The sequence below is a fragment of the Bos indicus x Bos taurus genome, chromosome 13, assembly GCF_003369695.1.
Source record: "Bos indicus x Bos taurus breed Angus x Brahman F1 hybrid chromosome 13, Bos_hybrid_MaternalHap_v2.0, whole genome shotgun sequence".
Classification (NCBI taxonomy): domain Eukaryota; kingdom Metazoa; phylum Chordata; class Mammalia; order Artiodactyla; family Bovidae; genus Bos; species Bos indicus x Bos taurus.
Genome location: NC_040088.1, coordinates 46,972,932 through 46,988,165, shown reverse-complemented (window position 1 = coordinate 46,988,165; position 15,234 = coordinate 46,972,932). Strand labels below are relative to the sequence as shown.

Genomic DNA, 15,234 nt, shown 5'->3' with positions numbered 1-15,234 from the left:
GCCAGTTTTTCAAATGTTTACAGTATCTGTTTTTCTTGTTAATATATGTTAAAATATGCTTTTAAATCACTGATCTTGCTTTATAGAGAATGGGGTGGGAGGGGAAATGCACTAAAAAGTGAGTTTAAACCCATTGTGTGGTTCTTCTGATTTCTGAAAAATGTAAATGCAGTGTATTTTCCGTTATTAGGCAGCTGTGGTCCAAATTTAAACCACATGGCCTCCTTCTAGGTGTCAGGCCAATGTAAATTTTAATCTTGCTACTTTTATATTTTCATTTTATAATCTCATTACCTGAATTTAAAAAACCCGGTCATCATATTCATTGTTTGCAGGGTGCTGTTTTGTATCCTCTGGCTCATTGGAAGGTCAAGCAACTCTAAATTGCCATTATCTTCATTTGCACTTAAGGAAATTAAGGCTTAATGAGGTTAAACAACTAGATCACAGGGCTAGCAGGATTAGAGACTGAGCCAAACTCTAGAGCCCTTGCTTTTAGTTATTATACAATAGTGCCTTTACTGCTTATTTGGGGATAAACATTACTGAAAACAGTTATTTAAAGAATCAATATTTTTCAAGATCCAGCAAAGCTTAGTTTCTACTACAACAATTTATTTTCATTTATTAGCTTGGATTGTGAGGTTTAGTTTAGATTATCGACAGTTCTGTAAATCTAAAATGACATCTTGCTTTAATCCGAGTATTCTTTCAAGGTCGTTTGTGATCTTCAGTTAGCAAATTTGCAGTTGTCGTATTAGGATGACCTACTTAAATTAGTTCTAAGTTGTTGACAACTTACAGACTCTTTTCTACATTTAGAAATACAGTTTAGAATTCTAATGAAGGGGAAGAGGTTTAGAATGATACTGGCTTACAAAAGCTTCCTTAAGTCCTCCATCTGTGCCGTCAGCGATTTTTAAAGCAACTATAAAAATCTTTACAGAAGGCTTGACACATGCACGAAGAACTTGCGTGTTTTTAATTAGAAGTCCCACGTCAAAATCAAAAACTCTCCCACTTCCTATTTGTCTGTGCTCTCTAGACGAAACGGTGAAGCTTGTGATCTCATAATGTGTTGGGATCAGCATTTTGAATTAGTTACAGCAAGTTGCAATGTAGTCATCCTGCCTCTTCTGTTTTTTAATGTGTTCCTTTTCTTTGTAGAAACCGCCTGCACGGGGACACACACGTCTCGGTAGTCGGCCCGGGAGTGGCTGCACGGGTTGGCATCTCGGCCGCCTTCCAGGGGAGTGAGTTGGCAGCACCGGCCGGGCTCAGCATCATGCCCGCACTGTCCACAGGCTCGGGGAACGACACAGGTACAGAGCCCACAAGGGCGCTTCCCCTCCCATCCTTACAAACATCCTTTTCACACCGAAAACCCGCATTGCTTTAAGCCAGTGCAGACAGGTCATGCTTGTTGTTCTGTAACCAACGCCAGGGCCAACCTTGGCTTTCCAGGATGAACGTGACCTCAGGGCGTGGGCGGAAGTGGCTTTCTCCGGGTAGTGACGGCTCCTACCAATGCTCTTGTCCTCTCCTGCGTTTTGGAATAATGTCGTACATTTACACTTTTTTTTAAATTAAGTTTTTTAAAGATACAGAAGAGTGTGGACAGTTTCATGCTACTCATATTACCCTCTGCTCCAGTTTAATCATAACTATGAATTTCTTGGGCCATATTTGCTCAGACCTCTCATTTTTTTCTCCACGCCCCCTGCCCCCTCCTCCCCGTTTTTTTCCATTTTCTTTCTTCTTGTCTAGAGATACAAACTGTTCTGCAGTTGATATATGTCATTAAAGGACTCAATTAAAACAAATATTTCACCTTGTTATCAGTTGTAAGAATTAGTGATACTTAGAATAAAGATTTCCAAGAAAGGGAAAAAAGCTCACGCATGTAGATATGTGTGAAATGCCCTCCTCTGCTCTAATTCAGGAGGTGGGGTGGGGGTAGTCAGTGCCCCTTTTCTGGAATTCCCCAGAGTTAGCACTTTTAAAAAAATGTAAATTCCTGGACCCTCCTCAGAATTATTAAAACAGAATGTAACTGGGGTTGGGGAGCTATAGCTTGCATTTTTTTTTTTCAGTTGTCTATTTTTATTGAGAGTGAATGGGGGCTACTCTCTAGTTGCGGTACGTGCGTTTCTCAACATGGGGGCTTCTCTTGTGGTAGAGCACAGGCTCAGTGGTTGTAGCACACTTAGGTGCTTCCTGGAATGTGGGATCCTCCTGGATCAGGGATCAAATGCATTGTTCTCTGCGTTGGCAGGCAGATTGTTATCCATTGTACCACCAGGGAAGTCCGGCGTGAGTTTTTAAGACCACTCAAAAGCAGGGGTGGCAATGTGACTATGAGGGATGTTCTTTGTGGCACTGACCACGCTGACTTGGTCCCAACAGCCTTCTGCAACCAACCGAGACCTGTCTCATCCTGGACAGGTCCGGGCACCATAGTTTCAAAAGAGCCAAATCACAGATGTGATTTTGTGTTGTGTAGGTTACCCTGGCCTTCTCATTTGCACTGTGTTCTCAGGTCATTCTTCGCTATTTCAGGCTGAGATATTCACTTTGGCAAATTTTGTCTCCTCTTTATCCATCAAGAGTGATGTTTTTCTACTGTGATTTATACTGAGCATTAGTTTTCCTTAGGAAGTGATTTTGATTTTTAAATTGCATGAAAATCTTTTTTTCTCAAGACGTGAACTTGGAAGCAGCTCCTTTGGAAAAAAAATTTTTTTTTTCTTTTCAATTTTTATGTAGTCCCACATTGTGTTCGACTATATAAAATGAATGATTTAAGTTTCCGTAGTGGTTTGGGAAATTATAGATAAAATTTATTTGAACCATAAATTTACTACAGTTTATGTAATGAATGAGTTTTATGCTTTGCCATTCACCAAAAAAATGCCTTAGTTTAATTGAATGCAAAATATTTTTGTTGATTACACCTTACATGGGGAATGATTAAAATGGAGTATTTATAGTTTAGGCGTCAATCATAAAAAAATACCATAGGCTGTTTAGAATGGAGAAAGGATACTCCCAGGCCTGCTTGGTGCAAACCTGAAATGCTGCTGTGACACACCTGGCTTTGCAATATTTTTTTGCCCAGCATGTCCCAGCAAGGTTGACACTGGGCAGAGGAGACTGTTACAAGAGTCACCGCGGTCAGGGGCGCCCCAGGGTGTGGGCACCTGTGATGTGCTGAGGTTCCCTGTCCTTCCCTGTAGGCCACATGCCCTTGGCCAGTCAGGGGTCATTGATACTGTTAGCAGGTTGCTTAGCAAGGAGGTTGCTGTTCTAAGTCTCCCAGGGAACAGAGTTAGCATAGCTGAAGGCAGACCTCATGCAAGAACAGGGGGGGACTCACAATGACCCCAGTGCTCACGTGGGGAAATACTTCCTGTGTAAACTTCTACCACTTCTTCTTTCTCTGAAACAGTTAGTTATACAAGTAACGCAGAAGAACATTCCTGCTGTCAAAGACACACAGATAAAAAAGGAAAGAAATCTTTTCAACCACTTTTCTCCCTCACCCTCCATGTCCTTTTCTTTCTGTTTGATGAGTGTCCTGCAAGAATTTTCTGTACATTAAACACCTACATGCATATGTACGTGAAAGTGTATGTACATAAATAACATTGTTTTGTCTTTTTTATGTTTTAATCACAGATTTTATCATACTCTGTGGATTATTCCATAGCTTTTCTTCTACACCAAATAATATGTCTCAAAGAGACATATTTCTATGAGGTGTGTGTGTATATATATGCCTGTATATATAGATATATGTATATCCTCCAATTTCTTTTAAGTGAATGCATAGTTTTTCTATTGTGTAACAGTTTAACGAACCAGACTACTCTTAATGAAAGCCCTGGTTTTGTTACTTTTGTATTATTTTAGGAGAAAAGATGTATGCATTTAATAGATGTTGCCAGATTGTTCTGTAGAGGGGTTGGACCACTTAACAGTATGTGGACATTGCATTCAAAATCATTTCTGCTGCGTTCTTGTCAATATTCAGTATTCTATCCTTATAATTTTTACTGATCTGATGGGGGAAAACAGGGTGTCTTAAGTGTGAAGTGTGCATCAGTCCTGACATTGAACACTTTTTTAATGGTCATTTATTCCTCTGGTTGGTTTGTTCATATCCCTTTCCCATCATTCTATTGGTTTATCACTTTCTTATTTATTTGCAGTATCTCTTTATTTGTGTTTTGGATGTTAATCCTTTGGGTCATTTTAGGTTGAACACCATTTTTCCTCATCAGTCATTTGCCCTTTTTTTCTGCCTTAAATAGTACCATTGTTAAATAGAAGTTGAAAATGTTCATATGGGCAGGTATATTCTGAATGGTGAATGCTTTTTTCTTTCTGCTTAAGAAGACCTTTCCAAGAGGATTTCAAAATCTTAATAATTAAAAAAAATTGTATTTACATTATTTGGAATTTTAGTCCAAACTAGTTGGACTAGTTGGACATGGGAGGAGACAGGGATCTAATCAAATCTTAACATATTTCCCTGTTGAAGAACCATCAGTCTCTATGTGCCGCCTACTCTGGAGGAGAGTGTGCCCTGCCCCCTTTCCTTCCGGGTGAAGTATCCATGTAAGTTGTTTGAAATAATTTGTCTCTTCTCTCCCATCAGTTTATTCAGTCTGTATCAGTGTGGATTCTTGGATGTTTGTTTATACTTTGGGACATCACCCAGTTCTACTTCATTTATTTGGTGGTTCAGATTGCCCCAGCTTTGGGCACAGGAGCTTTTTCAGTTCGTTTCTTTGACATATCCCCATCCACCGAGGGTTTGTTTTTAATGCTTCCTTCCTTTGGGCACGATGAGGTGCTCTGGGTTGATCTTGCCATGCCCCATTTAGAATCAGCCAGTTTTCAAAGGACCACTAGGGAATGGAGTAGAAGCCAAGATCTGGGTGGTAGCTTTGCATAGTGTTGCTCATATATGAACATTTCTACATGCAATCATCTGTAAGTATATTAAGCTAAGTGTGAGCATGGCTCTGAAGTTTCCTTAGATTTTCCTTGTGTTTGATGACATTAATGGTTTTTGTGAGTACTTACTGATGTTTCCAGCTCTAATCCATAGGAAATAAGTCGTTTTAGCCTCTTTCTCTTGTCTGTAGATCCCACTGGCTGCCATATATCCACCATCCTTCTACCTAATTATTTATTTACACAGTGTATGTGTGTAGGAGTATCTGAATTGTTACCTGTCCTCTTTGAAAAACAGCTTTTATCATCCAGAGAGCTGATCTTGTTTTGTTCCTGTGATAGTACCATTCTGTTCTGAATTTTATGGGATCATTCTTTCCCTGCATAGTGCTTAAATGTTAGTATTAGTTTTATAAATTCATTAGGTCTGGATTTTACAAATATCATATGATGTGAAATGTAATATATATATACAGAAATGCATATAAAACTTTTTATAATACAGTTTTAAAAGTGATTATAATTCAAGTCACCACCACCTGAGTAAAGAAATTGAACACTCTGAGAGCAATCCAAGCACTTCTTCCCATTCAGCACCTCCTCTTCCCTGGTGGCTCAGACTGAAGAATCTGCCTGCAACACAGAAGACCTGGGTTCAGTCCCTGGGTCGGGCAGATTCCTTGGAGAGGGGAATGGCAACCCACTGCAGGATCCTTGCCTGGGAAATTTCCATGGACAGAGGAGCCTGGTGGGCTATAGTCCATGGGGTTGCAAAGAGTTGGACATGACTGAGCGACTCACACACACACACAACTTCTTTAGAGATGGACAGAAAAGGAAAAGATTCCTACCTCACATGGTGCACAAAAGATACGATTTAAACATCCCTAGGCACTTTGGTTTAATTTTGCCTGTCGTTGAGCTTTATAAATGGAATTACAGTGTATGAATTTTTTTTTTAGGTGACGATGTAGAATGTGAAAAAAATAATAAATTATAAAATTTTAAAAGTGGATCAGATCAGATCGGATCAGTCACTCAGTTGTGTCCGACCCTTTGCGACCTCATGAATCACAGCACGCCAGGCCTCCCTGTCCATCACCAGCTCCCGGAGTTCACTCAGACTCATGTCCATCGAGTCAGTGATGCCATCCAGCCATCTCATCCTCTGTCGTCCCCTTCTCCTCCTGCCCCCAATCCCTCCCAGCATCAGAGTCTTTTCCAATGAGTCAACTCTTCGCATGAGGTGGCCAAAGTGCTGGAGTTTCAGCTTTAGCATCATTCCTTCCAAAGAAATCCCAGGGCTGATCTCCTTCAGAATGGACTGGTTGGATCTCTTTGCAGTCCAGGGGACTCTCAAGAGTCTTCTCCAACACCACAGTTCAAAAGCATCAGTTCTTCAGCACTCAGCTTTCTTCACAGTCCAACTCTCATATCCATACATGACCACAGGAAAAACCATAGCTTTGACTAGACGGACCTTTGTTGGCAAAGTAATGGCTCTGCTTTTGAATATGCTATCTAGGTTGGTCATAACTTTCCTTCCAAAAGTGGATACATAAAATAAATATTACAAAATCCAGAGGAAAAGCAAAATGTTTTTACTGCTTGACATACCTCTGTACTTGTTTTTCTTCTTTATTTTTTGACTATCTACTTTTTGATCGTCTCTGCCTGTGACAATGATTTTGTAATACTGACTTTAAGACCTTCTGGTCTGTAAAGGGGAAGTGCAGGTTACTTGTGTAGACAGTCCTTCTGACACACAGTGATTCTGACACCAGTTCTATGGGTTTTTTTTCTCTGCGACTCCAGCCTGGTGTCTTACAGTTCAGTTCTGACACACACTGGAGGTGGCGCCAACCTCACAGGTTATGGGTGCAGCTCCCTGAGACTTCCCACCATTTCAGATACCAATTACAAGCACTAGGTCCTCGGGTTACCCCAATTTCTATCTAGCTCGGCTGCAAGTCAGAGGTTCCCATAACTGCATCCTTGCATTCAGTCACGTGCTAGAACAGCTCAAAGAACTAAGGGAAACATTGACCTTGTCTTTGTCAGATTGTTGTTGTTTAGTTGCTAAGTCATGTCTGACTCTTTTGAGACCCCATGGACTGTAGCCCACTAGGCTCCTCTGTCCATAGGATTTCCCAGGCAAGAATACTGGCGTGGGTTGCTCTTTTCTCCTCCAGGGAATCTTCCCAACCCAGGGATTGAACTGGTGTCTCCTGCATTGGCAGGTGGAATCTTTACCATTTGAACCACCAGGGGAGCCCTTTGTCAGGTTATATTATATTATATCACATAATAAAGGACATGGTGAAGGATGCAGGTGAAGAGATATGTAGGGTGAGGTATGGAGGGGTCCAGAGATCAGAGGACTCTATCCCAGGGAGTTGGGGTCCATCAGCCTCCTGGTGTGTAGAAACTCGCTGGATCCATAGTACTGGGGTTTTTATGATACCTTCAACATGTAAGCGTGACCCATGATTAACTCTGCCTTCAGTCCCTTTCCTTCTCCTCCAGAATGCGGGAGTGATCCTGTCTCTTCATCTCTTGTATCTGTTGCTCACTGTGGTCCATGTGTAGTGATAGCTCATGGTATTGAATAGTTTTCATTTTCATTTCTTGGTTATTTATGAGGTTGGACACATTTTCACATTGGCAACTTAGATTTCCTCTTTGTTACAGTACCAATTTAAATCTTCTGCTCATTTTTTAAGTGCCTGGTCTTCTGTGTAGGACATGTTTTTATGTTATGCATTCTGTGCTTCATAAGCTTTGCTGGTTACCCGTGTGATACCATCCTTTCTCCATCTGGGGCTGTCTTCTCCTTCATGCTTCCTTCCCTGGTCCACATGTAGAAGGTACACATTTCAGTGTAGCTCATTATCATGGACTTTATGGTTAGTGATGTCTATATTTTATTCATGAAATATTTCCTTAGCTTACAGTCGGGAAGTTGCTCCTCCTTTCTTTTACATTTTGATTTTAATGCTCTAGAACAGATTTTCGTATAAGGTGTGAGTTGGGCTCCAGGATGTCCAGTTGTCCCACCATGAGGTTGTGAAGACCACCTTCTCTCCCCTGCTCACACAGCTGCCCGCTGGTACCCTCATTAGAGTGTTGATGTCAGCGTGACCTGTACCATCCTCATTTTTAGTTCTAGATCTGAAAAGGAATCACGTCAATGTTTCTTGTTTCTTCTTTATCATATTTGCTCAAGGTTTTGTTCAGTGTGCCTTTTATTAGATTAAGGAAGTTTCCTTTTATTCTTAGTTTGCAGAAAACTTTTTTTCCCAATGATTAGCCATTGAATTTTGTCAAGTGCTTTTTATTTATTATTGTAATCAATATGATTTGTTTCATGTAAATCTCAATATAACAAATCTCACTGATTTTTTAAAAAAACTTTATTTTGTATTGGGGTATAGCTGATTAACAATGTTATGATACTTTCAGGTGAATAGCCAAGGAACTCAGCCATACACGTACATGTGTTTATTCTACCCTAAACTGCCCTCACATCCGCATAACACTCAGCAGAGTTCCATATGCTGTACAATAGGTCCTGGTTGGTTTTCCATCTAAGCATAGCAGTGTGTGCATGTCCATCCCAAACTCTCTATCCTCCCATTCCTTCCCCTGGCATCCAGTCTGTGAGTCTCTTTCTGTTTTGTAAGTTCATTTGTATCATTCCTTTTTAGAGTCTATGTTTAAGGGATGTCATATGATACTTCTCCTTCTCTTTCTGTCTTACTTCACTCAGTATGACAATCTCTAGGTCCATCCATGTTGCTGCAAATGGCATTATTTCATTCTTTTTTAATGGCCAAGTAATATTCCATTGTATATACATACCACATCTTCTTTATCCAGTCCTCTCTCAAGGGACATTTAGGTTGCTTCCATGTCTTGGCTATTGTAAACAGTGCTGCAGTGAACACTGGGGTGCATGGATCTTTTTGGATCATGTTTTTCTCTAGATCTGTGCCCAAGAGTAGGATTTCAGGGTCATGTGGTAGTTCTGTTTTTAGTTTTTTTTAATTTAAGGAGCCTCCCTACTATTCTCCATAGTGACTGTATCAATTTACATCCCCATCAGCAATGTAGAGGGTTAGCTTCTCTCCATACCCTCTCCAGCATTTATCATTTGTGGATTTTTTTGATGATAGCCATTCTGACTGATGTAAAGTGATATCTTATTGTAGTTTTGATTTGCATTTCTCTAATAATTATTGATGTTGAACATCTTTTCATGTGTCTGTTGGCCATCTGTATGTTGTCTTTGGAGAAATAGACATGTCTATTTGGGTCTTCTGCCTATTTTTTGAATGGGTTGCTTGTTTTAATTCTGTTACGTATCATGAGCTGTTTGTAAATTTTGAAGACTAATCCCTTGTTGGTCACATCATTTACAAATATGATCTCCCACTCTATGGGTTGCCTTTTCATTTAGTTTGTTGTTTCCTTTGCTGTGCAAAAGCTTTTGAGTTTAAGTAGGTCCCATTTGTTTATTTTTGTTTTTAATTTCCATTTTTCTGGGAGATGGATCGAAAAAGATACTGTTCTGATTTATGTCAGAGTATTCTGGCTATGTTTTCCTCTAGGAGTTTGGTAGTGTCCGGTCTCACATTAGGTCTTTAATCTACTTTGAGCTTATTTATGTGTTTGGTGTTAAAGAATGGTCTAATTTCATTCTTTTTTTTTTTACATGTCCAGTTTTCCCAGCACCATTTATTGAACAGACTGACTAATCTCACTAAGTTTTGAATGTCAAACCATTTTAGGGATAAATCCAATTTGCTCACAATTTATCATCCTTTTCATATAGCCTACTTAATTTGATTTGCTCACGTTTTATGTCCAACTTTAATGTCTGTGTTTATGAGTGAGTTTAGCCTATAATTCTGCTTTCTTATTATCTCAGATTTTCACAGTTGTGCAGTGTGTTGGAAGGAGTCTTTACTACCGTTCTTTTCTGTTTCTTTTTTGGGGGAGGGGGTTCGTTTGAATCCTTTTATCATTTTAAATTTCCCAGCTAATTATTTTGAAGTTATACTTTCTCTTTCTCTTTTTTTTAGTAGCTATCTTAGAAATTACAACATGCACCCTTTATTATAAAATCTCCTCTTAATCTGTACCTCTATTGTTATCCTGTATTCTTGCCTAGAAAAATCCCATGGGCGGGCTACAATCCATAAGGTCTCAAATAGTTGGACATGACTGAGTGAGTACACGTGGACAGTTAAAAAAATCCAAACAATGAAGAGTCTTTTATTTCATATTTAGAGCATCTTACAATTTGGTATTTTAATCCAAAATAACTTTTCTAATGTAAAAATCTTTAGAGCTTCCATTATTGAAGGTCTGCTTCATTTATCTATTGATCAATGAAGGTCTACTGATGTCCAACTCTCTGTGTGATCATGTCTGACATGCTTTCATTGCCTTTATTTTGAAAGGTATTCTTACTAAGCATAGAATTCTAGGTTAGTATTGTTATTTTTTCAGTGTCCTGGGCACACTGAAACTCCAGTACTTTGGCCACCTCATGCGAAGAGTTGACTCATTGGACAAGACTCTGATGCTGGGAGGGATTGGGGGCAGGAGGAGAAGGGGACGACGGAGGATGAGATGGCTGGATGGCATCACTGACTCGATGGACGTGAGTCTGAGTGAACTCTGGGAGTTGGTGATGGACAGGGAGGCCTGGTGTGCTGTGATTCATGAGGTCGCAAAGAGTCCACACGACTGAGCAACTGAACTGAACTGAACTGAAGAGCCAGAAGGTGAACACATGATACCTTAAAAGCTGCTGGATAGAAATGAGTTGTTAGGCTCTGTGTGTTCACGGTTCCCTTTCACAGCAAGTTGAGCTCATTTGACACGTGGTTAACTGGTAGCTGTTCTCTGTGAACAAAAAGCAGTGTGTGCATCCACATTTGGTATGGTTTTTTTTTGGTTACAGTCTACATGGTGCTTGAGCTCCTTTTAACTGAAGCGGTGCACTTATTTTCATCCTTGTCTCTGCTCACACAATGTTTATGAGCCAAATGAAGAGGTTTTCTCCAAGTCGTGTGGCTTTTTCAGTGGTGAATAGAAAAATCACCACGTGGCATTTTCTCCCCGTGGCTCACAAGTGGCATCTGCGTCTCAGCTTCTGTCCTGCCCATAGTTTGTTGCAAAGGTATGGTCAGCATCTGCCAGCATGACTACGTGATAGCACTCACTCTTCCTCGTGCATACCTTCACCATTGTGGAGTCCAACAGAATCATCTCAAGCAATAATTTTGCCAGTAATGTTCATTCATTGCATAGTATTTGTCTTTCAGTCTGAGGCTTAGTTTGCAATCTTTATGGCTACAGTGTGACCTGTTTTAGCTATACTCCTTACTTAGCTATAAGGAGTGCAGTATTTAGTGATGTCTCTGTAGTTTTTTTTTTTTTTTTTTACTTTGAAGTTTTTAAAAATTGTAAAATGCATATAAAATTTGATACATTAACCATTTGAAGTGTATAATTTAGTAGCATTCATTATATTCAAAATGTGCAAACATCACCACTGTTTATTTCCAAAACATTTTCATCACCCCAAACAGAAACTCTGTATCCACTTAACAATGACTCCACTTGCCCCCCACCACCTGTGTCTGGCAGTCACCATTCTACTTTCTGTTTTGCCTGTTTTAGATATTTCCTGTAAATGGAGTTATACAATATTTGTCCTTTTGTGACTGACTTATACCAATTAATATAAAGTTTACAAGATAATATCCACATTATGATCTATGTAGCAGAACTTCATTCACTTTTATGGTTGAAGAATATTCTTCTGTATGTATATATGTGTGTATGCTTCTGTGTGCTGAATTTTGTTTATCCATTTTTCTGTTGATGGACACTTGAGGTGCTTTTACTTTCTGGCTATTGTGAGTAATGCTGTAATGGACATTGCAGTTCAAGTATCTGTTTAAATCTCTGATTTCAGTTCTTTTAGGTAAGTGCCTCGGGACAGAATTTCCTGGTCAGATTCTGAATTTAGCTTTCTGAGGAAGCACCCGACTGTTTTCTGCAGTCTGCACAATTGATATTTCCACCAGCAAAGGATGAGAGCTTATATCCTCATCCATACTTGTTATTTTATGTATGTTAAAAGTTACAGTCATCCTAGTACGTGTGAAGTGATAGCTCCCTGTGGTTTTTGTTTGCATTTTCCTAATGACTAATACTGGTAATGGAAGGCAGGAGGAGAAGGGTACAAAAGAGGATGAAAGGGTTGAATGGCATCAGTAGCTCAATGGACGTGAGTTTGAGCAAGCTCTGGGAGACGGTGAAAGACAGGCAAGCCTGGCGTACTACAGTCCATGGAGTCTCAGCACTGGACGCGATTTAGCGACTGAACAACACATGACTGATGATGTCGAGCTTTGTTTCATGTCCTTGTTGGCCATTTGTACAGTTGACCCTTGAATGACACAGGTCAGTTTTTTCTACATCGTTAGGCTTTTTGTACATCATATCCCCATGTCTTATTTTTGTTATAACTGGAACTTTGTACCTTTTTATTCCTTTCACTCATTTTGTCCAGCTCCCACCCTCGCCTTTGGCGGTCACCAGTTTGTTCGTATTATCTGTGAGCTGCTTGTTGTTTTTTAGATTCCACATTTAAGTGAGATCAAATGGCATTTGTCTTTCTCTATCTTATTTCACTTAGCATAATACTTTCCAGGTCCAGCCATGTTGTTATAGATGGCGAGATTTCATTTGCTTTTTTAAAGGCTGAATAATATGCCTCTGTGTGTGTGTGTGAAATATTTTCGCTATCCATCTGTCAGTGGACATTTAGGTTATTTCCATATCTTGGCTATTGTAAGTAATGCTGTAATGAACATACATCTTTTTGAGTTAGTGTTTTTATTTTCCTTGGGTAAATACCCAGAAATGGATATGCTGGATCATATGGTAGTTCTACTTAAAAAATTTTTTTTGAAGAACTCCATACTGTTCTCCATAGTGGCTGTACCAATTTACAATCCCCCAACAGTGTACTACGATTCACTTTTTTCCACATCCTTATCAGAACTTATTTCTTACCTTTTTAATACTAGCCATTCTAATAGGTGTGAGGCGTTATCTCACTGTGGTTTTGATTTGCATTTCTCTAATAATTAGCAATGTTGAACATCTTTTCATGTACCTGTTGGCCCACTGTGTATCTTCTTTGGAAAAATGTCTATTCGGATAACCTGCCTTCTTTTTAACCCCTTATGAGATATATGAATTGCAAACATTATTATTTTGTAGATTGCCTTTTGATTTTGTTGATGGTTTCCTTTGCCATGCAAAAGCTTTTTAAATTTACATAGTCTTGCTTGTTTAGTTTTGCTTTTCTGCTTTCGCTTCTAGTGTTAAATCCCAATAATCATTGCTCAGACCAGTGTCAAAGAGGCTTCCAGCCTATGTTTTCTTCTAGAAGTTTTATGGTTTCAGATCTTAGAGTCACACCTTTAATCCATTTTGAGTTAATCTTTTGTGTAAGGTGTAAGATAATGATCTAGTTTCATTTTTTTTTTTTTCTGTCTTAGCTGTCCAACACCAGTTACTGAAGAAACTCTCCTTTATCCATTGTATATTCTTAGCTCCTTTGTCATAAATTGAATGATCATAGATGCCTGTTTCTGGGCTCTCTATTCTGTTCAGTTGGACTATGTGTCTTTTTTTTTCTTTATCATCTTACCATACTGTTTTGCTTACTAGAGCTTTGTGACATAGTTTGAAATCAGGGAACATGCCTCCACCTTTTTCTTCCTTAAGCTTCCCTTAGCTGTTGGGGTCTTTTATGGTTCTGTACAAATTTTATGATTGTTTGTTCTATTTCTGTGAAAAATGCCATTGAAATGTTCGTAGGGATTGCACTGAATTTGTAGATTTCTTTGGGTAGTAGGGACATTTTAACAATATTAATTCTTCCAATCCATAAGTGTGGAATATCTTCCCATTTATTTGTGTTTCTCAGTGTCTTTCATCAGTGACATAGTTTTCAGTGAACAAGTCTTTAATTTTATTGGTTAAAAAAATTATTTCTAAGTATTTTATTCTTTTTGGTGCAATTGTAAATAGGATTGCTTTCTTAATTTCTCTTTCTGATAATTTAGTGTATGGAAACACAGTAGATTTCTGTCCATGATTTTGTATCCTGCAACTTTAGTGAATCCATTTATTTATTCTAACTTCCCTTGGTGGAGTCGTTAGGGTTTTCTATGTATAATGTCTTGTCATCTGTGAAGAGTTACAGTTTTACTTCTTCCTTTTTGATTTAGATGCCTTTTACTTCCTTTTGTCTGATTGCCATGACTAGGACTTCTAGTACTTTGTTGAATAAAAGTGGTGAGAGGGAGCATCCTTGTTCTGCTCCTCATCTTAGAAGAAATGCTTTCAGCTTTTCCCCTCTGACTATGATATTAGCTCTGGGTTTGTCATAGACGGCCTTTATTGTATTGAGATGTGTTTCCACTGTACCCACTTTGTTGAGAGTTTTTATCATGAAGGTGTGTTGAATCTAGTCACATGCTTTTTCTGCGTCGATTGAGATGATCATATGACTTTTATTATTTATTCTGTTAATGTGTATCTCAAATTGATTTGCGGATGCTGAACCATCCTTGCATACCTGGAATAAATGCACTTTCTTATGGTGCATCCACTTTTTAATGTAATGTTGAATTTGGTTTGCTAATATTTTGTTGAGGATTTTTACAGCTATGTTCATCAGGGATATTGGCTTGTGATTTTCTTTTCTTGCATTGTCCTTGCCTGGTTTTGCTATTAGGGTAATGCAGGCCTTGTAAAATGAGTTTGGAAGTGGTCCTTCTGTTTTTTGGAAGAGTTTGAGAAGGATTGGTGTTGATTCTTTGAATGTTTGGTATGGTGCAGCCATCTGGTCCTGGACTTCTGCTTGTTGAGAGGTTTTTGATTACTAATTCAATCTCCTTACTAGTAATGTCTGTCCACATTTTCTGTTTCTTTATGATCCACTCTTTGTAGGTTGTATGTTTCTAAGAAATTTACCCATTTCTTCTAGGTTGTCCAATTTGTTAGTGTATATTGTTTGTAGTAGTCCCTTAATGATCCTTTCGTTTTTGTAGTATCAGTTGTAACAGCTACTCTTTCATTCTTGATTTATTTATGAGTCCTTTTTTTTTTTTTTCCTTGGTAAGTTAGTTTTGTTTCTTTTCAAAGAACCAGCTCTTGGTTTTATTGATCTTTTTT

The 15,234-nt window shown here is 38.9% G+C and overlaps 1 protein-coding gene across 1 annotated transcript in view; it reads left to right on the top strand.

Annotated features, from left to right (window-relative positions):
- The window catches only part of MPP7 (membrane palmitoylated protein 7), a 225,435-nt gene that overhangs the window by 54,583 nt on the left and 155,618 nt on the right, over window positions 1-15,234 (top strand). Inside the window, exon 2 of the mRNA XM_027559723.1 lies at window positions 1,168-1,322. Coding sequence (XP_027415524.1) covers window positions 1,286-1,322 — 37 coding nt within the window. The 5' untranslated portion in view covers window positions 1,168-1,285. The remainder of the gene's footprint in view (window positions 1-1,167; window positions 1,323-15,234) is intronic.